Source organism: Dreissena polymorpha, chromosome 9 (genome assembly GCF_020536995.1).
Source record: "Dreissena polymorpha isolate Duluth1 chromosome 9, UMN_Dpol_1.0, whole genome shotgun sequence".
Taxonomy (NCBI): Eukaryota; Metazoa; Mollusca; class Bivalvia; order Myida; family Dreissenidae; genus Dreissena; species Dreissena polymorpha.
The window spans coordinates 75,656,547-75,679,425 of NC_068363.1; the positions used below are offsets into that span (position 1 = coordinate 75,656,547).

At 34.5% G+C, this 22,879-nt stretch overlaps 1 protein-coding gene and 2 long non-coding RNA genes across 6 annotated transcripts in view; 2 read left to right on the forward strand and 1 right to left on the reverse strand.

The window, feature by feature from the left end:
- LOC127845407 (integrin beta-like protein 1) overlaps positions 1-22,879 on the reverse strand; it is a 282,221-nt gene that overhangs the window by 52,498 nt on the left and 206,844 nt on the right. Inside the window, exons 1-3 of one of the 4 annotated variants that reach the window (XM_052376302.1) lie at positions 19,690-20,233; positions 18,784-19,138; positions 16,331-18,515 (exon numbers count right to left, since the gene is read on the reverse strand). The exons of 1 other annotated variant lie outside the window; for it this stretch is intronic. In XM_052376302.1, the coding sequence (XP_052232262.1) occupies positions 17,875-18,515; positions 18,784-18,979 (837 nt within the window). In that variant the 5' untranslated portion in view covers positions 18,980-19,138; positions 19,690-20,233 and the 3' untranslated portion in view covers positions 16,331-17,874. 2 more of the 4 variants (XM_052376295.1, XM_052376298.1) reach the window with 2 other exon arrangements.
- LOC127845408 (uncharacterized) overlaps positions 1-22,879 on the forward strand; it is a 73,755-nt gene that overhangs the window by 36,608 nt on the left and 14,268 nt on the right. The gene's annotated exons all lie outside the window — the stretch shown is intronic.
- On the forward strand, positions 12,438-13,641 carry LOC127845409 (uncharacterized). Its single transcript, XR_008033208.1, has 2 exons — positions 12,438-12,660; positions 13,541-13,641. It is a non-coding gene; the product is annotated as an uncharacterized LOC127845409 (long non-coding RNA).

Sequence of the window (22,879 nt, forward strand, 5' to 3'; positions counted from 1 at the left end):
GGAAACATCATAACTAGGATTTACTTATTCATGTTGTTAAATAAAAGTCATTTAGCTATTTGTTGTACAACTTATATCTACTTAGTCATTGTAATGTCTCTGTTTAATGCCTTTGTTAACCCATTTATGCCTAGCGTCCTGAAAAAAGGACATTGCAAACAGCGTTGTTTGCTTAAGTGAATTTCTTCATGAAATATTCTAAATATAGAAATAAATATACTTGACACCCCTAATTTTGGAAATAAATTGATCCAATTTAGAAGGATGGGAGAGTCCACTGGGCATAAATGGGTTAATGAACAGATTCAATGACAATCTTCTACAAAACATGCCCAGTTGTTTGAGGAGCTCAGTAGGATAAACATATTTTCTAATTGTTCATTAATGCAGACTTGATGTAATGTAGTGTAACGTAACGATTATTTAAACATTATCTATTGAACATTAAAAAATCATGTATCGACAAAAATAACAATTTCATTGTTTGGCCTTATGCTCATAAAAACAACGATTTAATGGTGTGGTCGTATGGTCAATTTATTGAAAAGACAAGCTCCATGCCCATATGTCATTTATAAATATACATTCCTTAGTTTAATCCACGTACTGTAAAGTAGAACAAAATGTAATTTATCAGTAACACTCCTTTGGAAAAAAGCTGAACTTTTCCTGTCTAAGTCACGCATCTTTCCTTATATTAAATACTAGCGTCTAGTTTTAAATGGGTATATAAAACAGTCACTTTTTATCAAGTTTTATTGAAAAGACTGCATAAATAAAAATACTTAGCATAGATCTAGTTATACATTGATTCCAAATCATTGCAACATAAAAGGCCCATGTTAGTCGAAGCATACAGAATTCTTTATTTCAAAATCATTGCAATAGAAAAGGCCCATGTTAGTCGAAGCATACATAATTCTTTATTTGATCATACTGTGCGAGGTCCATCTTCTCTTAAAATGCATTGAATTATGAATTATGAAGTAATTAAACTTCATATTTTGACAGTATATTATAAACATGAATAGTTATTCATGAATTTTAATACAAAGACGAAATCCCAGAAACATTGATGTACATCCGTAAACCTAACATAAAATCATAAATGGTCGATGTACGAGCATATAGCTGTTGACTTAGCAGACATTGATCGCTGAACTTAAAAAAAGTGTTGTAGACTAAGTACATTTATGAAAACCAAACTTCTTGAATTCGGAGACAAAAACAATCGGCATATAAAAGTGCATGCCCAGCTGCCGAACCCACGTTACGCAAGCATTCATTACAAAACTATTGGAACGTATTGATCTGAAAACATACGATTATCCTGTTTTTCCTATCTTCAACACCAATTTCATTAATTTCATTAATACATTCTCATCTTATGCATTGGCAGTGAAGTTAAATTTCAAAAATTGTGTTATCACATGGACTCAAATGTACCCCATGTGTTGTTGTGCGTTAGCAAACACATTTTCTCAGATTATAAACAAGTTTTTGTAGGTTAAGCAATTGCTGCCAGTAAAGGGAAATAATAAAACTTGGATGTACATAACTCTCGTATCTGCTTATGTAATAAGATCTTCAGAGATTGTTTATATGTGTACTTATCAGACGTTACCGATACATGTGATTTTGATGACGCAAGTTTGCCACAATTCGTGCAGCGCAGAACGCGCGCAGACGCTAGTTAACATTTTGCGCGTTATTTGTTTATGTTAAATCAGATATAAAGGAGCTCTTATGTTGATATCAGTTCCAATCTCTTCCACCTGTCTGCCTTCCACAGAGGTGTGCAAATAAACGTCTACTTAAGCGTCCTTGTAGAACTGCAGCAAGTGTAGCTTCCACCAGCCAAGGATGTCGTTGCCATGTACAACTATACCTGCCATGTTTCAAGGCGGTCCATTTCAGTAAACGAAACGGTCAGTGTCCGGAGTAAGACTTACGCTTTCACGTGCAAAGGCGGCCCATAACATGAAACGAGCAGATACGTTTCCGTGTCAGACTATGGCTACAGCGTGCAAGGGCGGTCCATTTTTTTAATGAAACGGTATTTTTCCGTGTAAGACTTCAGCTACCACGTGTATAGGAGGTCCAATTTATTACACAAAACGATCGATCTAAAATTGTAGCTTATCTGGGACGACACACTTTCCGCTGTTATGGTATTTTTTGTGAAAAATAAGTCTCTTTCTAGCAAAAATCACGATTTGTTCCTGATAAGCCAGTGTGGACTGCACAGGCGAATCTTAGACGCACTTTAAGCACATGCATTAAACCTCTTTTCACAGAGTATGACCCAAATGAGTTTACAATACAGTAATCAGAAGAATCTCTCTTTTAAAGTCGCACACAGTGAGCTAAAAAAATGAAGATTGAATGACTAGTGTGCTAATAATGTTTATCACATCTTCAAGCATCGGACACCTTAACTCTTTCAGTGCGGGAACCGAATTTTGAAGGCCTTTGCAAACAGTTTGGATCCAGATGAGACGCCACAGAACGTGGCGTCTCATCAGGATCCAAACTGTTTGCTATTCTGATAGAATTCTTTGAAAAAAAATTCGAAAAAATGCTAATTTTAGAAATTTAACAGACAACATTTTAGCAGACGACAAATTTCCCAGCATGCAAAGGGTTAATATTTAAAGTGGTATAGTAAGGATTGATGACCGCGCGGTAAGTGACCTGATAGAATACCTTGCCGAATCACTTGCACGACCACACACATGTGATGAGGCTATAACACAGCAATAATGTTGTTGAAATTGAACCACCCACTATATGTTTTGTACTTTGGCTCATAGTATTTGTTATTTTCTTCACTGGTCTATTTTTATTTTTGAATCAGTATGGCTGTGGAACACTGGCCTTTTTCTATGTTTGATAATGAAAACAAAATCAGGAGTCTATTTCCGTATACTCTTGGTTATTTGTCATCTAAACTTTTCAGTTCACAAAGTGTCGGTCACATGTTTGTGTATTGAGACATGATAAAAGAAAAGCTTGTAAATAAAATTCCTGAGTGTTACTTTGTATTTGGATTTTTGCTTTAGTCCATACTTTTAGTAAGGATACTATTGAAACAAATAATCAACATGTTAGCCATTGTTAAACAGACATCTTTGTCTTTAACGTCGAAATAAAAAAATATATTTTCTAACAACGTCTAAATAAATAAATTGTTAGTACAATAAAATATTGTTTAATAAAATAAAAACACATAAAGTAATACATAGCTGGTTTTATTTAAATTTAATCTAACTTTATTCGGTTAATTTCTCACAAAATGATACTTCTCGTGCAACGACATTGCACATTCGCACACGATTTAAACAACTGAACGTTATGATATTCCCGTTGACCCGTTCTTAGTATCCACCAATGTGTAAATGCAAAGACATGTTCGCATATTACACGTTTACGTCTGATAAGAAAAACAATAATAGGAAAGTTTTTTCTTAACGTCTAGGTTATTTGCCATTCAAAAATATTTGTACACTAATTATTATTACAGCCACATGTGCGTTCAGCAAGACATCATCAAAGAAAAGCTTGAAAGTCTGCGGAATGCAGATCTTGTCATGCATTTCAATCGCTGACGCGAATTGCCGTGACCTTAACTGCATTCTCACCGTGCTTACCAGCAAAGGATGTATTCGCGCCTAGTACACTAGGTTGCAATCTGGCACACGGGTTAGTACTATTCCCTCACAAGTATTCGGTGGAAACCGTGGGCACGTACTTGTGAGGTATTAATAATATTGTAACAAGATCATGTTTAACTCATCAAACTCTTCCTCGTATTCATAAAAATGCCATTTATTACAAGTTCACATTATTTATAAGTTTGGAATAAATCGATTTTTCAAATCAGTAGCAGTATGATAAATCAATAATCAAGCTTAAGTTACATTTCATTAAGCCTAATCGAATAAATAATTTATAACACGCTTGTCAGATAATTATAATCATTTATATTTATTAATAAAACATAACGAAAATCAACATCAGAAAGCAAACAATATACGCTAAAAAATATTACCTTTTCATATACTTTTTCGAAAGTATTTAACAATATTCTCTCTCGCATAACACACGTCCACACAGAGTATTAAATCGTTTCTAGATTTTATTCTCTTTTTTAAGGCAATTAGAGCATTACCAATGTGTCGCTGTTAAATTGTTTAAAGTCGTTATTTCAAGCTTCGGCGGAGATGATTACAATCGGCTTTGTTTAAAATCTTTTATTCCATGTACCATAATAGCCAAATAGTATGAAACAAACATGAAACAATACACTAGATTATAAATAAACGAAGATTAAAAAATAGTACTATTCGGCCAGAAGCATGTAAGAAACAAAGGGAAAGAATTGAAGACTTTTCCATGTAAGGGAATGAATTGAAGACTTTTCCATGTAAGGGAATGAATTGAAGACTTTTGTGAATTACCTACTTCGGCCTTATATATCAACAATACAACTATTGTTCTATTGTTCGCTCATGTTACTTGGGTATTATTTTTACCGGTATCATTCATAGAAGTTATATTATCGAGCAACGAGATTTAAAATGTTACTTGATCTTAAACCAAGCCGCTATGGTTCAAGCACACACACACAAACGCATACACACAAAGGTTTGCTTATTTAATACCCTCTTCTCATACCGTCGCCTGAACAGCATTATGTTCAGTCAAGAACATCTTACACAAAATCAGAATGCGTGCCATTGTTAGTTTATATTTCCAGTTTCATGATGAGAATAATATTTTTCGGCGTAGCTGTCTATCCCAGCTTTTCACCTTAGCCTGACCTTTGTGAGCAACCAATCACTTTGAATATAGGCCTGAAACTTTTCACAGTGTAAAAAACGTGCAATCTACAAACAGATTTCACATTTACATTAATATGTTATTTCATCGACTTTCTATATTTGGGAAGTATAGGGTATGAAGAGGGATACTACAGTTCGTTTAGCAACGATGTTAACAGCGTATTCAGCATGAAACAATTTTATCTCTAATGATAAGGATTGAGAGAGATAGAGCAGTTTCACACTCAATTCTCGACATCAATTCAGAGTGTGTGCCCCTTTTATATTTAGAAGAATGCCAGCGCCAGAGCCTTTGTACTTAAAGGCTGTTTTCTCATATTTGGTAATTACTACGATTGCATTATGTGCACTCATAAATTTTTTATAATATAAGTATTGTTGTTCAGTAACCTGATATACGCTTTAACTAAAACAAATATAACAAGAAATATATTTTTTTTAAAGATATACGGCGTTGATTGTGGTTGGAGTTGGTGAAAGGTAAAAAAATCAATGAATGAGATCAAAGATAGCGAATGTCTTTTTCTGTGCAGTTCTAAGCTGCATCACACGCAGTACGTGATGTTACGCGGAGTTTTCGCGGCTTATTTTACATTATTACATATTGCTGGTCATAAACCTATAGATACAAAACAGAAAACCAAAAGAAGAATGGAAGTGAAATTAAAACATATGAGTCAAACGGCCACACGCGAAGTATCCGTACATATTTTAAATAGTTATGCGCACGTTCTTCGAAAAAAACTGTATAAGTGGTTTGTCGGGTATTGCTATTTGATTCGATTATTAACAGTATCGAGAATCATCGCGCTCTTGCTTATTACATTATTTAATATGGTGGAATAATTCTTGTTCACGCGTTTGCGTCTTTATTATATAACGATTATTTTACTGGCCGCAAACTGACCCTGATACCTTGCGGGTTGGAATGACATGCATTATAGTGAGGCCACGCTTCTACTGCTTGAACGACGGCTTGTTTAAAACTGTATACTATTAAATATTAAATGTTCAATTTCGAAAACAATTTAAAATGGTTTGGCCAAAACGAAACGGATAGGGATAAACGATACTTTTATGAACTTAAATATACTAGTAGACAGACAGGAATATGGAAGTAATTACTAAATATGAGAACATAGCCTTTAAGTACAAACGCTCTGGCGCTGGCAATCCTCTGAAAATAAAAGGTGCACGCACAAACTGTATTGATGTAAAGAGTTGAGTGTAAAGCTGTTCTATCTATAAAGCCTTTTCATTAGAGATAAAATTGTTTCATGCTGAACACGCAGTAAAACAGTGTTACAAAGACGCGGTCATGTTTCCAATGTTCTGGTGGTATGCTCAAATCAGCCAATGGAATAAATGAAGTGCATTCATTCGTGTCTAGCCGCGGGAAATTTTATTTGAATTTTATTGAACACTTACAAAGGTCAGGTAAGGTCAAATGTGACGTTAAACAGCTACGCCGAAAAAATCGATTTGACCGTTAAACACGTAAATGTTTAAAGCTTTAAACAAGCCGGCGTTCCAGTAGTGGAATTGTTACCTCCCATTAATGCATTGCATTCCAACCCGCAAGGTATCAAGGTCAGTTTGCGGTCTGTTACATAAATCGTTATATAAATGCTATCGCGTAAACTTTGTGCACTTGAAGTTTATTTTTATCAGAAAGATACTAAATAAAGATATTTGGCGATATTATTACAGAATGTCAATCAGAGATTTAATGTGTTTTCAACATTTGCATGATAAGGACCAATTTTTTATGAAAATGTAAGTTTCCATGTAAGATTATAGTTGCAAAATGTAAAAGCGGTCCATTCCATTATACGCAACTGTAAGTTTCCGTTGTAAACTACAGCTGCAAGAATCAAAGACGGACAATTTCAGTAAACGACACGGCGAGTTTCATTGTAATATTACAGTTGCTACGTACAGGCGATCCATTCCATTAAAGACAACGGTAAGTTTTAACGTAAGCCTACAGCGTCAACATGCAAGGCAGTCAATGCCATTAAACGGAACTGTAGACGTCCGTGTGGGACACTAGCTGACTTGCAGTAGGATAGTTTGACAAATACATTTGTTATCTTTTCCAAACATGTGAAAAAAATATATTTTATTTGTCGCTTTTTCAGGGTTTGAAAAATGTTTATTCGTTTTGTTGATGAATCTTTAGTAGTACTATATGACTACTGTGTACATATATTGATACATTGGAAACGTAAAGGCCATCCTTGCCGAGTATAATCATTCGCTTTGTTTTATGTATTCTTTTAATAAGTTGTTAAATGTACAAATGCTGATAGAATAATTCGCATATATTCTTTAATTGTTTGATACAATACATTAAGCAACAGAAAACCAAGAATTAAGAACAGTGTTGCTATTATGACATAATAATGTGTAAAATCATTACTATTCGTGGACATTAATATTCGTTGATGTCGTTTACCGATCCACAAATTTAACGCAAACACATAGAAAAATGGCCGACGCAAATCGCTCATTACTTTTCCAAATAAAAATTCCAGGAATTTACGTGTTCACGAAAAAGTCATATTTAGAAAAATCATGAATGTTTATGCCGACGCCTATAAATTAGCCGTGCTATGTGAAAAAGGAGTTTAAAGCATGTGCTTAAAGTGTCGTCCCTGATTAGCCTGTGTAGTCCGCACAGGCCAATCATGGACGACACTGTCCGCTTTTTATGATATTTTCGTGAAAAGAAATATAGAATATTATGTGAGTTTTGGATAAAGATCAAGTTTATCATGCGAGGCTTTGAACCAGGGTAGCGCGAGGCTTGCCGAGCGCTACCATGGTTCATACCGAGCATGATAAACTTGATCTTTATCCAAAATTCGCATAATATTCTATTTATCCTTTTATTTACTCCCCTTTTCCATTAATAATTATCAAATATTTTATTTTTTGACGATTTTATCTTCCCGTAGTTGACAAAAACATATTCACAATTTTTGGAAAACCCCAAATCTGATCTAAAAATAGCGATAGTATAAAGCTCATGTTTATACGATCGTTGTTATACTATCGATTTTCATCTGGTAATAGGATAAAGTCTCTTCTTCGCAAAAATGAAGTATGTGGAAGGTGTCGTTCATGATTAGACTGTGCGGACTGCACATTCTAAACTATGACGACACTTTAAGCACATGCATTAAACGCCATTTTCACAGAGCATGGCCCAAATGAGTTTACAGTAATCAGAAGAATCTATCTGTTAAATTCGCACACAGTAAGCTAGAAAAACGCTTGAAGATTGAATGACTAGTATGGTTATAATGTTAATCACATTTTCAGCATCGGACACTGTAATGTGTACAGTGGTATAGATAGGATTGATGGCCGCGCGGTTAGTGACCTGATAGAACAACTTGCCGAATCACTTCCACTACCACACGCAAATCAGTCGTGTGATGCGGGTATAAGAGGCCATTAGTGTTTTTTTATATTGAACAAGCCACTGCATGTTTGATTTTGGCTCATAGCAATAACAAAAATACGTACTTTCGGGGTAAGTCCGATAAGTAATTTCTCGGTAAAACATGACACTTTTTATGCCAACGAGTTCTTGCTTAAAACATGAAAATATATAATGTTCTTGATAATATTCAATATTTAATCATTGAACATTAACTTATGTATTAATGTTATTTTATTCACTGCTCCATTTTCATTTTAGAATCAGTATGGTTGTGAAACACTGGCCCTTTTACTAAATAATTTTGTATAGGTTTGATAATCAAAACTACAGGGTTTATCAGGAATCTATTTCAGCAAATTCTTGTTTCGTTATCATCTAAAATGTTCAGTTCACAAAGTGTCAGTCACATGTTTTTGCAATGAGGCATAATAAAAGAAAACCTTGTAATTAAATTCCGGAGTGTTACTTTGAAGTTGGATTTTTGTTTCGGTCCATACTTAGGGTAGGGATACTATTGAAACAAAGAATGAACAGCCTTTATTTAACAGACATCTTTCATTTTTTTAAGTCGGAATAAAGTATATATTCTCTAACAACGTCTCAATAAAAACAGTAAGTACAATACAATAGCGTGTAATATGATTAAAACACATACAGTAATACAGTAGCACATGGCTCATTGTAAATGATTCAATCAACCTTTATTCGGTAAATTTCTCACAAAATGATACTCGTGCAACGACATTGTACATTCGCACACGATTTAAACATCTTAGCGTAATGGTGTTCTCGTAGACCCGTTCCTGGTTCACACGAATGTGTACATGCAAAAAAATGTTCACATAGTGTAGGTTTACGTCTGATAAGGAAAAATAAATAAGAAAGTCTTGGTTATTTGTCATTCAAAAATATTTGTACACTAATTATTATCACAGCCACATGTGCGTTTTGCAAGACATGATCAAAGAAAAGCTTGAAAGTCTGCGGAATGCAGATCTTGTCATGCATTTCAATCTCTGACGCGAATTACCGTGACCTTAACTGCATTCTCATCGTGCTTACCAGCAAAGGATGTATTCGCGTCTAGTGAACTAGGCTGCAATCTGGCACACGGATTACTACTATTCCCTCACAAGTATTCGGTGGTTTCAAAATTTATCAAATTTTATCATTCGTGATAAAATAATTATCTGCAAACGTCATTAAATAAAGAATACATTCGTGTGCGATAGACGCGGAATACATTATGAAACAAAAATTCTAAAATATAGAAAACTTGAATAAATACAACGATCCACGTAATTTTTGCAGAACCAATTTGACAATAAAAACTACCATATTCATGCAATTCCACAAGTCAACTCTCTCTTTGATTAACACATATTCAAATTCACAATGTAGAATAATATGTGTTGTGTGTTCATGCTGATATGAAGGACACTCACAACCGAGCAGATGAGAACAATAATCACCGGATGTTTTAAGTCTTTATTAGATCTACTTTAAACATACAATGTGCGATGAAAATCTTACAACCGGCATAAATACGCCATTAATTAAATTTTCGACGGTATTCATTGGATACAAATAGAAAGGTCCCAGCAGAACATGTTTACATGTTCTTTAGCCTTAATTACATGTTCGTGACGAATCACATGAATTTCAAAGTCAAGAAAATATGAAGTCAACAGTACATTTATAACGTTATATGGATGAAATATTCATTTAAAAAAACAAAAGCAAAATTATACAAAATGATGCTTTACACGCTTGAAATGCCATAGTCCACGCCTTTAAAGGGGCCGTCCAACAGATTTTGGCATGTATTGTAGCTTGTCATTAAATGATTTATATTGATAAATTTAAACATTTGAACTAAAAATCTCCAGTAAAAAAACACTAGAATACGATTTAATCAAAGGAAAAAAGTAACAATCAACAGGGCTCGCACCACTGACCACTGGAGTCCTGGGGACCGTTTCTTAAAACTACGTACGTTCAAAAATCATGCGTAAGTGCAAAACGTTCAGTTAGTAGCGTTTCTATAAACTTCGTAAAGTTACGTTTACCGTATTTTTGCACGTAAAGTTACGTGTGCTCAAAGGCTCACGTAACTCAGTAATTTAGCGTAAATATGGCGGCGTATGCACCGATATTCCGGAGAACCGAACGTAGACTACGAAATCTACGAGCGCAACATCATTTTAGTTAATTTAAACCTTTATCTATATTAAGATCTTGGTAGGGCATGGGAAGATACTGTTACGGAAATCCTGCGTTGATTGTGCAGGATCTATTGTGTACGATTGTGGATTGGAGTTTTGCTAAAAGAGGAAATTTTACATGTTCGAATCGATTGTTGATATGATTTGTTCGATTTTCCTTTTGACAATTCATTCAACTTTCGTTTTGAACAAGGCTTTATCCATCACAAGACGCCAAGTTGAACTCAACGAATGTGACTTTTGCTGAGTGATAGAATTGATTTCGGTATAAGTCTATTGCCATCGGTTTGCCATCGAAGTATTCGCATTACCAGCGTGAATAAGCGATCGCTTCGCTCACGTGACCAAGATATTAGAAAACAACTAGCAGACGACGCGCTGTATATTTTCCTTAAGTTGTGAAATAACGATGCGTATTTACACAGTTTTAATAGCACACATATTTATAAATCAAAATCGTATTCGCCTCAATAAACACGACTATAGAGTACGAATTAAGATAAAGCGTACATGTCAGGCTTCGAAAAATGTTTACTATAGAGAAATCTAGCGTGAATCACGTTACTGTTACATATAATTAAATAATGTTTCGTATCAACAAGAGTCAAATTTTAATTTATATAAAATATAAATAAAAACAATAGCAAATTAACCCGCGTTTTGTTGCATTGCCATAATAGTTCCGATATGCATTTAAGATTTTAATAAAGTGAACAGTATATTCTAATCCATGAATGAAAGTTAGATATACAGAATACCTTACTAATATTTATATAATAGCGTAAATCTTACCTCTAGTGTCACTGCTAATATGATTTTCAATTTCTCCCGAGCTACCTTAACTTGCGATTTGGATCAATAATAAAACACACATAACTGGCTAAAGGTAAAACTGCGATTCATGCGATTTGCCAATCCAAAGTTTGCCAATACATAATGTATTGACTTGTAGCATAATGGTCTTAATATGTGCAATGATGCGTAGGCATTCACAATAAGTTGAAAGGATTGAAAAGAAATAGTGTTGAATTTCAAGGATCTAAATGCAGCTCTTTTATACTATGAATACAAAAAGCTGGCGGAAATAAACTGCAAGATATTACAACGTTGTAGATTCAATTATAAGGGAACATACCTTAACAAAGTATTGTTCATGAAACTATGTGATTGTATTCCCTTCGTAACAGCACAGTATAATTTGTATCTGAGGACTTCGCGATTTATTATTTTATTTTCAACATCAAGTTTAACTACTTAATACCAGCAGTATTATATAAATGCAACTATTTACAAAAACGTAGATTACTGTATACAATTTTAATTGACAGTCAACAGCGCTTCTTATAAATGTGTATACGGTTGTCACTTAATTGTTGAATTTGGCACATTTACAGTTTAAGCAGAAGTTCTGCATCAAGACCCATTTCTTTGGAAATAATATCATGCATATATCATTTTGTCAAAATTGCGTAAAATAAAATATACTGCAGAGACTGTGAGATACAACCTGTCGACATGTTAGCTAAGTTGAGTTAGATTGGTCTTTGTCAGCTCTGGTACTACTTGAAAGTTCCCTGGGTACTCTTATGTATGCTACAATATACCCTGGGTACAGAAAATATACTTAAACATACCCAGGACTACTTAGGATAAATATGCTGTTGTTGTCTCTATTTTCAAATTAAAAATGTTTCTGTTTACATTCGGTGAAATGGCCTCCGCGATGATATTATCGAAACTCGTACTCAAAAAAGCATATTGAGTTAGGTTTTGTTCAAAGAGGATTTTGTTTCGTATTCGGAAATGCATTTGATGACATCAGATTTTAGGCAGGAATAAAACTCTGTACCCAGGGTACATTGAAGTGTACTTAAGAGTACCCCGGGTACTTTTAAGTAGTACGGGGCCAATTGTAAGCGCCAAAATTACCTGGCGCGCCTGTAATAGGTACGAAGGTACAAGTGGCGATTGCATCCCGCGAATATTTCTTGGAATCTGATTGGAAGCGGCACCAGTAGAAATTTGGTTCCCAGTTAACAAACAGAGTACCAATAACATTGGAAAGAATCGACATTTTTCTAGAAATATAATCAATGTTTTTTACCGTCCTGTGCTGTCTTAAAGGAGCTAATCAAATTCTGTAAGTACCCATAGAGTGCGTTATGTATCCGTAAATTGATTCGCTAACATTATAAAGGCTGTCAGCATCTGATTCGCATGGTAAAATAGTATATTGTGTGATTGTTTTGCTAAGGCATGGCCTACACGTGTACGAACAATGATCGTTTAGTCCATTTCATGTAATAGACGCTTGTCATTGCGAACAGATGGTATAATACAAATTTGATAAACATATACATATAATTCTGTACAAATTTAAGTAGCTAAATTACTGTTTTTACGTTTAATAGTAGAAATTCAATAATGAAAGATATTGGCTTATCTCCCTTTGTTCAGTGGCAAATTGTTCTTAGGGGAAACATGCGAATTTAGGTTTAAATAAGTGCTAATAAACGGTAGTTGGTATTGTTGATTTAAAACGCATTTTAAAGCTGTTTTATATGCAAATATGTATAATTTTACATTGGTAAGAAAATGTGCTGTCCTGTTTTATCAGTTGCTACATATAATGATTTCTTGTATATTTAATGCTTTCTTTAATACAAGAGTCACATGTTGTGTCACTTACTAGAATCGTCTCTTTGAGCCAATGAATAGTCACTACTTTGGATTATTGAAAGAAATATATATGTGGTTGACTTTAATCAAGATAGATGATCGATGTTTGGAAATGTGACAATGCTGGCGGTATTTGCCTCCCTTATACAAAAGGCAATTTATTCAAGGAACTTTGTGATTATTTAGTAAGCAGCAACAGATTGAAATTAAAACCAAACAAATATTGTTTTTTCATTAATTAATTACATTGTCACATATCCAATATACTTGAACATGTACGTGGTACATGTATTGCATTATTGAGTATTTCTAGGACTGAAAGATTGTTTTGTTTATTTCAGTCAATCGTTTTCATCGTTTTCAACGTTTTCACGTAGCCATTTCACCGGACGCTGCGTCGTCACTGTTTTCACTGGAAAAAATAAAGATACAAGAAAACGCATTGAGAAGTTACTCTTTTAACCGATTAAGACAGTACACCAATAATGACCAATCAAGCTTCAGTTGTTTAAGTGCTGCAATTATTAACTGGAAGTAAAGGTCAAGGCTCACACACTTGGCTAACTTTGCGCAATGGTTATTGTAACAACTTAAAGTTAAGTTATCTGAATATTAATAATGGCTAATTTTAAAGTAGGTTTGAAAAGTTTTCACTGTTGAAGTAAATTTACTGAAAACATGTATTGAAATGTACCAAATATGTCATTTTATACAAAAACTGTCAAAGCACTATGACTTTTAAACCAATTAGGTTTGTTTTTGGTAAGTTACAGTTGTAAGATGCTCAAAGTTGTATTTTTAGCGAGGCTGTTTTCGGAGAGAGAAAACCCGAGCTATTGTCATAGCCAGCTAGTTGTCCAACGTCTGCCCGTCCGCTGTAGGCAATGTGCTAAAACTTTAACATTTTGCTCTAAAATCAAAGTGCTTCCACCTTCAACTTTGAAACTTTATATGTAGATGCACTTTGATGAGTTCTAAATGCCACACCCATTTTGGGTCACTAGGTTATAGGTCAATGTCACTGTGACCTCTACAAAAATCTGACAAGCTTTCACAGCACAGCGTGGCACCAGATATGCGGTGCTCTTGTTTATTATCAGATTTCATCGGTAATCAATCATATTAATATCATATTGATTGCAAAACTTTGTTGTTGATGTATGCTTTACAATCATTTTTTCTGAGTTTTTAGGTTTTTTACAAAGAAATTTTAGAACACAAACCATGGGGACAATACAAAATCATTTCATTTTGTTTTATATATGGTATATTAACATTCAAAATCTTTAATATTATTATTATAAATGCAGTTGCCACGAAGAAGAAGTGTCAAATTTTAACTAAGGTCATTGTTAATCTTTACTGTCTAAATTAGTTAATAACTAATTTTAAGATTAGTTTTTAGTTTCCTATAAACCATATGGACACATTAAATGCAGTTTCATTGATATGTTCAAATAAAATTGTTATGTCCTAAGAAGTTATTTAGAACTTTTTTCTTTATAGGTGGCCACACAGATTGACAGAAAACTATCAACAATCAATTTTTTCCAATATCTTTGAACACATTTCTTTAAACTCTTTACTGTGTTTTTGTACATACTGTAATGTCCATTTATACCATTTAAAGTTCTATAATAATGCTGTAAACATTGCAAAACCCACTTTACTTTATCTTATATTGTGAAAAGCAATGCTGCAAATTTTCTCATTTTTTTACATTCAGTTATTATATACCTTTTCTTGTTGGGAAATATTAGAATAAGGAATACTGTCTTTATTATTATAAGTAAATGTATTTTTTTAATGTTTTGAATCCATTAACTTGTACAAATAAATAAAAAACATAAAATAGACAATGTTTGTGTTGTGTAGAGCATTTACTACCATTGCAATCAAATAATTTAAATAATACCATTTTGTTTCTTCACTTTTAACACCATAGTTATGCATAATATTCACATTAAGTTATTTGTCCAAAACATAACTTATAAGACAATATAAATTCAAAAGAAGTTTTTCGGACATGGTATGGTATCAGTGTATTTGTTCAAAAATCAATTGAAAAAAAGCATTAAAGATTTGAACTGAATAAAACAACAGATTAAATATATTCTCATAATTATGTATCATTCCCAAACACATGAAAAAACATTTGAATAGCACAATTTTCACTGATTTTTTTTTAAATGTAATGGAAATTTAATATCAAGTATATGGACACATATTTTTAATAGCATAGTTATTAGGATCTTGCAAGAATAAATTGTGTCATCCTGACATGATTCAACCAGTAAAATTTAACTTCATAAAAATAGGAACATTTAAAAATGGTTTGCTTTCTCCCTGTGTTTTGTTCATATGTACATTAAGCCAGATGTGTAAAACTTTTTCATGAATTTAAATTGATGCATTAGTTTCCATTAGTGAATGACATTATGTTAAGTATATTATGAGTGACTGAACTTTTTCACAAATATTTCAGTCATTGTGTTGGTAAAGCATGTAAAGTGATTCAGGTTTACGCAAGTGCCCGCTTGTCATACCAATTACCCCATACCAATGACCCAGGATGGATCCCAATTTCTCAAATTTTGTATTAAGAACTAATCACAACTGGTACATACCCTGACATATATTTTACCAATCCATGCATTTTTTTTAATATTCAACAAAAAATATAATATAATTATATATGTGAAGAAGCATACTTTATGATAATTTCAAATGCCTATTGTCTCAAATTAATAAAAGCATTCATGGACAATGTTAATTGATCACAGAAAAAAGATTCTCATTTAAAATGAATTTATGAGTAAAAATCTGTTTTTTTTATAATATTTTGCACACAAGTATAAATATAAACATGGTAAAAACATGATGTCGATTGTTATAAAATTATCTTGAAGTGCGACCAGTGAATACAAGCTACAGAGTTTGTTAATTCTTCTAAAACCACACTGTACTACTGTACATTATCATTGATCAGTAAATGAAAAAAAAAAACTACCTTCTTTACAGAGGCCATTGCTGATGTTCTTCTCATTATAGGACATTCCATTTGTAATTCAGTGACGAACTAAACATAATCAAAGATACCCTTCCAGTAAATTGAATTCCTGTCAGGAAACTCCTTGATTATGTTTCTGTAAATTCAGATGTGTAAGCTACAATACACATGACTGTCTTCTCAGTATTATCCATCCATTTTTTTCCAGTTTGCTCCAGCGATTCCAGTTTGAAATATATCTGACTAACCTTCGTAAAAGATTTGCTTCAGTAAGAATCATCTCTTCTGTTTTAACAAAGAGCATATCCAGCTCAACAAAGAATGGTCAGACTTAATTTTAAAAGAATCAACAGATTGAACTTTTTTTACAGTTGACCCATTTTTTCGTCGCAATTTCGCAAACAAGGGAAAGAATTTTGCTCTTTATAATGTACTTCTTAAGGATAAATGTATTAAGTCTACCGAAAGTCTGTTCGAGAAAGCAAATTAAATCTACTTTATGAATTTCTTCAAATGTTCTCTATAAGGTCCGCGCAATCACCGGACTTCTGTTTAGAGATTTTTCAAACATAGCAACTAAGTTTTACGCTACGTTCGGTTTATAGAAACGCACTTACGCATTCAGAAAAGCGCACGTTACTTTATACGTACGTACATTTTCGTCCGTAAAGTTACGCATTGTACCAGAAACGGCCCCCTGGAGTAAAAAGTCTCCCGCCTAGACCACTCGATCATCCATGCTCATACTTAGAGCGGATGTATTTTTTACCTCTATAAGCAATCCTCGTAGTATCCCAAAACAAAACGACAACAACAGAACTTTCCAAATTATTCAATCGTTTCGCGTCGCACGACTCTTTATAATTTTTCAATTCATCAAAATATACATGTAATAGATATTTAAGAGCATGCTAAATGGTCAGTATTACTATTTCCTCAAAAATATCATAACTAAAACGAAAATTTGCGAATCTGAAACAACTTTTTTTAATTTTGTCAATTTACCAAAACGTGAAATCTGTTGGACGGCCCCTTTAAGGCATATACAGGTCATTGTTCCGTGACGTAGCAATCTTGCAGGTACTGGCGTAGCCCCTAACGAAAATCTTTGACCTAATGCTTTTACTTTTGAATAATTTGAATTTCCCATTTCTGTGTGAAATTAAATGTTTTCTATTATACAATGATTCAGTTTTAACCTTTTTTGCACTGTCTGTGTATACTTGCTGAAAAACAGAATATAAACATGACGTAGCCGTAGATTGAATGATTTTTATGGATCCACGTATTTTCCTTAAGTTTAAAGATGGCGTAATGATTGTAAAGAAATATAAATATAAAGTGGTTTACCGGGTGAAAATATCCGCTACTCCTTAACATAAAACACGACAACGACGCCATCTTCGAAGTAAGTTCCAACTTACCCCCCCCCCATACTGCTAATTTTAATATTTGACCGAATGTATTTATTTTTGAAAACTTTGAATTTCCCATCACATTTTTGCGTGAAACTAATCATAAGCATCGAGAATACGGAGCCATTATCATGTGGAATTATTGAAATAAATAAATCGCCCATATTAGAGTCCCAACCGTAAGCAACTTGGGACGAAACTAAATGTCTATATAAATAGTAATACTATGCCGCGAGTTTGATTTAAATAATCAGAACGTCGTAGTCCCAATTCTGCAATATATCGTTAATAAGGACAAAATTGGAATCAACATCAAATGGCCGCTATAACCGACAATGGCACCAGAATCATCATTATCACTATCCGAAAGCGCAGAACTTGAGTCAGTTTCCGGTTCAATTGGAGAATCTCCGCGGTGGGACTTCCGGCGCTCCACGCTGTATTCCGTTGACGATTCCACATCGTCACACATCGAAAGCTGAGGGAAGTATACCACGCGCGTTCCGTTAACGTCAGGGGACGACACTCTATAGTTATGTAAACAAGAGTGTTCATCAGTGAACGTACAGTGCGATCCTTTCAGTTCGAGTAGATCCAATACGTCCCTAACCTGAACTACGCGCACTTTTTCCACTGTCTCACAGTATCGACAGAAGCCACCAGGGTCCCTGGCTGCTCTATTGCACAACCTGCAATTCCAACCCTGTTTGCAAACGCTTTCCAAATCCTCAATGGCTACCTCGCATTTGGGCCCTGAGAACGAGTCTCCACACTCGCACCTGTCGCAGTTACACGTTCCCTGGTTGTTGCAAATGTCTCCATCTTCACCCATGCATTTTTTCGGATCGCAATCTCCTCGGGACCCTGAGCCCATCTGCTCGCAGTACCGTCCTATGAACGGATGAAAAGTATACATTATTTTATTATTAATAGGCCCTTGCATCAACTCTGATCCATCTTTGTATTGCGTAAAATTACGTGTTATAAATATTTTCCGTCGAACGACGTTACGTTACTGTATGACGGTGACGTAACTTTTTATTTTTATGTTTATATTGATACTTTTGATGAAGGCTTTGGCCGACACATGTTTAGTATGTAATAAATTAAAATAAACAAAATTAACGTTTTTGTTCGGTATATTTTATGTAATGTTTACCTATGTAAGGGTCATCGCACTCGCAGTGCTCACAATTGCACGTGCCGTGGTCGCTGCAGACGCTACCGGTTACGTCCATGATGCAGCGGCTGTAGTCGCAATTTTCTGTGGTCGTTTCGATTTCTCCCTTCCGGGAACGACTGTCAACACTATTCAGGGTCGCACTTGCTAGGACGAATACAAGGATTCGCAACATGTTTGCCTCGTGAACTTCTTAAATGATCCGAATGTCTATATTAATTATTTATGTTATTAATTGCTTTGAAACACAACAAAACGCACCAGCAAACAATTAATCGCCGTACTGTCCGTCGAACTAAACCCGATTTATGTCCGTGTGTTTGTATGCGAATTTCTGAAATATAGTATTAAAAAACGAATTATCAATGACTCTCATTCACAATTCACACGGAATTTACATTAAAGATTACGTCACTACACAATGTAAAAACTTGGAAAACCGGACTTATGTATGTGCGTAAAGTGTCGTCGCAGATGGGCAACACTTGCCACCTAGACAGGATTTTCGTACACAGGCTAATCATATACGACAATTTACGCATGCGCATTAAGCCCGGTATTCCCAGATCGAGGCTTATATTTGTAGTGTGTCAAGCATTTCTAATCACAACATCCCACAAATCCTACGAGTGCTCACATCCAATAAGAAATAAAAGTCTAGCTTCGCAAATTCGCTCATTAAATAATAGTTTACCGGTTCTTAATTAACTTAATTGTTTTACTTTAATGTTTCCAAATAGCAATATCTCACAACAGCGTATTTCATTATATATACTGGGGTATATATTTTTGTTTCGATAATTGTTTGCTTATTATTCCACAAGCGCCAGAAACAAAAACACTTCCAAAGTCTTTTAGACAGTCGTGTATACTACTCGTACATACCTCTTGCAAATGACTGATTATTGTATTGTATGCCGCGTCTATCCGTAAATACGTAGTAACTGAAACCAATATGTGGTCAATTAGCTCGCTAATTGACGGCGTCCCAAGTACCTGCACCGCAAACTTCCTGGCTTCTCACACAACAAGCGTCGCCCGAATGCACGATTTCACTGCATACACTTCAGTTTACTTGAAAACGTTACAAGGACCGTAAATTGTTTCCGGTTCCGACACTTTTAACAAAACTTTTCACTGTGATGTCCGTTTTGGTCACACTTTTAATGCATACATGTACGTGAACTGTTTAGAACCCCAAAACTGTTTCACCGAATTCAACGTATCAGCCACACGTTTGGAATCGCAATTTCGCTGACAATATCGTTAAACTATCCGTGCACAGAATCTAAATATCCATCAAAATTAAGGATTAAAACAATGTTTTCCACCTCTCTACATTCGCCTGATCATGTGAGTTAACTGCAGTTTCAGCACACGTCATTACAATCTCGTAGAAACACTGGTAAACTCGCACCAGGTATATCACTAAATATAACGGGAAACATGTTTGGCAGATGTCCCGGTACTTTGAAGGAACCCGTACAAATATAGATTGTCTAACAATCGCAAAAATAAATAATAAAATAATGCTATGGCAAAAAATAACGAAAGGTCTATAGCGTAATACTGTTTAATGTGTGATAAATCCTCAGAATTTGATAAATTTGAATTTATAACGCAAAGATGCCATGGCTTATCTTGGTTCTTTTCTTATCTTCGCTATCTCATTGTTAAACGTTTGTTTATAAAAAGGCAGAAAAGTAATGTTCCAGAAATTTGAATTAATATTTATTTAAGTTTAAATAGTTTCCTTGATTCTTTAATTAGGTATTGAATGTACACATGAACATGTATTTTATACCATGTTTTATTCAAAAGCAAACTATTTTGGCATTCAACTTAACCGATTTATGCCTAGCGTCTAGAAAAAAAGGCCTTGGCAAACAGCGTAGACCCAGATGAGACGCCGCATGATGCGGTGTCTCGTCAGGGTCTGCGCTGTTTGCTTAAAGGAATTTCAGTAAGAAATATTCTAAATATAGAAATAAATACACTAGACATCCCTAATTTTGGAAATAAATTGATCCAATTTAGAAGGATGGGAGAGTCCACTAGGCATAAATGGGTTAAAACTTATGAAACATGTGCTGCAGTTAACGCTGCGGGATCGTGATATTAGAAAATATTGATAAGTTAACCCATTTATGCCTAGTGGACTCTCCAATCTTTCTAAATTGGATCAATTTATTTTCAAATTAGGGATTTCTGGTATATTTATTTCTATACTTAGAATATAACTTACAAAAATTTATTTAAGCAAACAGCGCAGACCCTGATGAGACGCCGCATCATGCGGCGTCTCATCTGGGTCTACGCTGTTTGTCAAGACCTTTTTCTAGACGCTAGGCACGAATAGGTTAAGTCTGTTAGCAAGTAAGATTTAACGATGACATATATGCAATTATCTTTGATGGGAAATACATATTATTATTAACGTGGAGTATTTTTAGTAATGTGGTTGAAATAAAAGTTGCTGTAAAATTTGTATGCATTGTTTTAAATTGAATTAAAAAATAACAACTCACAAGAACATAGGAAGTATAATTTAGTATTCACATAAGCTGAATTGATTTTTTTTTATAAATATCACAAAATGCAAAAAAAAAACGACTGACACCGATTTAAGTAACATGTTGGTTATACAGGAAACTGCAACATTAGTAGCAATCACTCAATCGACGCGTTTGGTGGACAAAAGAGCATGTGTTTACGCTTTGGGCGAAACAAAAAGAATGTTTTTCACGAGGAAAAAACTCTAAAACACTCGTGTCTTTTGTAGCCTGGGTTGCCAAGGTACATTATTACATCACTCAGCACGATGCATGTTCTCGTAAAATGCGTTAGGCCGAACGAATTTGATTCAGTGTTAATATTCTCGTGGTAACATTCTCATTCTCGATACATACCAACCGACATGACAAACACAAATTATGAATTTCGTATACTAGAAATTGTTTGTTATGTGGTTCAATTTCAAGCAAATATTAACATTGGTAATACTGTTATAATGCTTATAGTGTATCACATTCGCAGTGGAAATGCCCAAATAACGCAGTATAGTACCTATAAAAACTTACCAGTTTTACCGACATTTTTTTTTAATTAGAAATAACGCAAACATTAAAATGTATTTAGATATTTGTTTCTAATGTGTACACAATTCTTCTTCGATTTTCAAAATGTTGTTGTTAGTATTGTTGTTTTTGTTTTTGTTGTGTGTTACTGTCGTTGTCAAAGAACGCGGAATACATCAAACACGTTCTGGGAGACCTGGGCTTAATGCATGCAATGCGCAGATGCAAATCCGAGACGACACTTTCCGCTGTTATGGAATGTTCGTTAAAATGAAGTCTCTTCTACGCGAAAAAAACCGCGAAAATGTCTTTCCAGATTAGCCTGTGTCTGCACAGGCTAGTCTGGGATGAAACTTTACGCAGATGCATTAAGCCCAGTTTTCCCCGAAGGCGGCTCATATAATGTAATTGGTATGGTCTTACAGTCTGATCGCTCGGAGCACGCCCGTCCATCTCACCAGGTTAAAACGAGAAAAATCTTGCAACGCAATGTTGACAGGCAGGTGCTTTTTGTCTGGGGAGAAACAATACGATACAATCTGCAGACAAAGAAGAAAAACAGTGAGACGTCTGTTGCGTTGAAACGTGCTTAACCCATTTATGCCTAGCGTCCTGAAAAAAGGACACTGCACACAGCGTAGACCCAGATGAGACGCCGCATGATGCGGCGTCTCATCTGGGTCTGCGCTGTTTGCTTAAAGGATTTTCAGTAATAAATATTCTAAATATAGAAATAAGTAAACTAGACATCCCTAATTTTGGAAATAAATTGATCCAATTTAGAAGGATGGGAGAGTCCACTGGGCATAAATGGGTTAATGTTTAGTTGATTATACAACATGCTTTATAAATTTTTGATCACGACTGAGCAGAAAAGATAAAAAAAAAGAACAGCTGTGAGTCAAAAAATAAAATCGCCTCGCGTTCGGGGGCCACAGGTTTAATCCTTACTCTGATAGGGTTCTTAAGATTTCCCGGCAGAGACCATGTACTGCTTA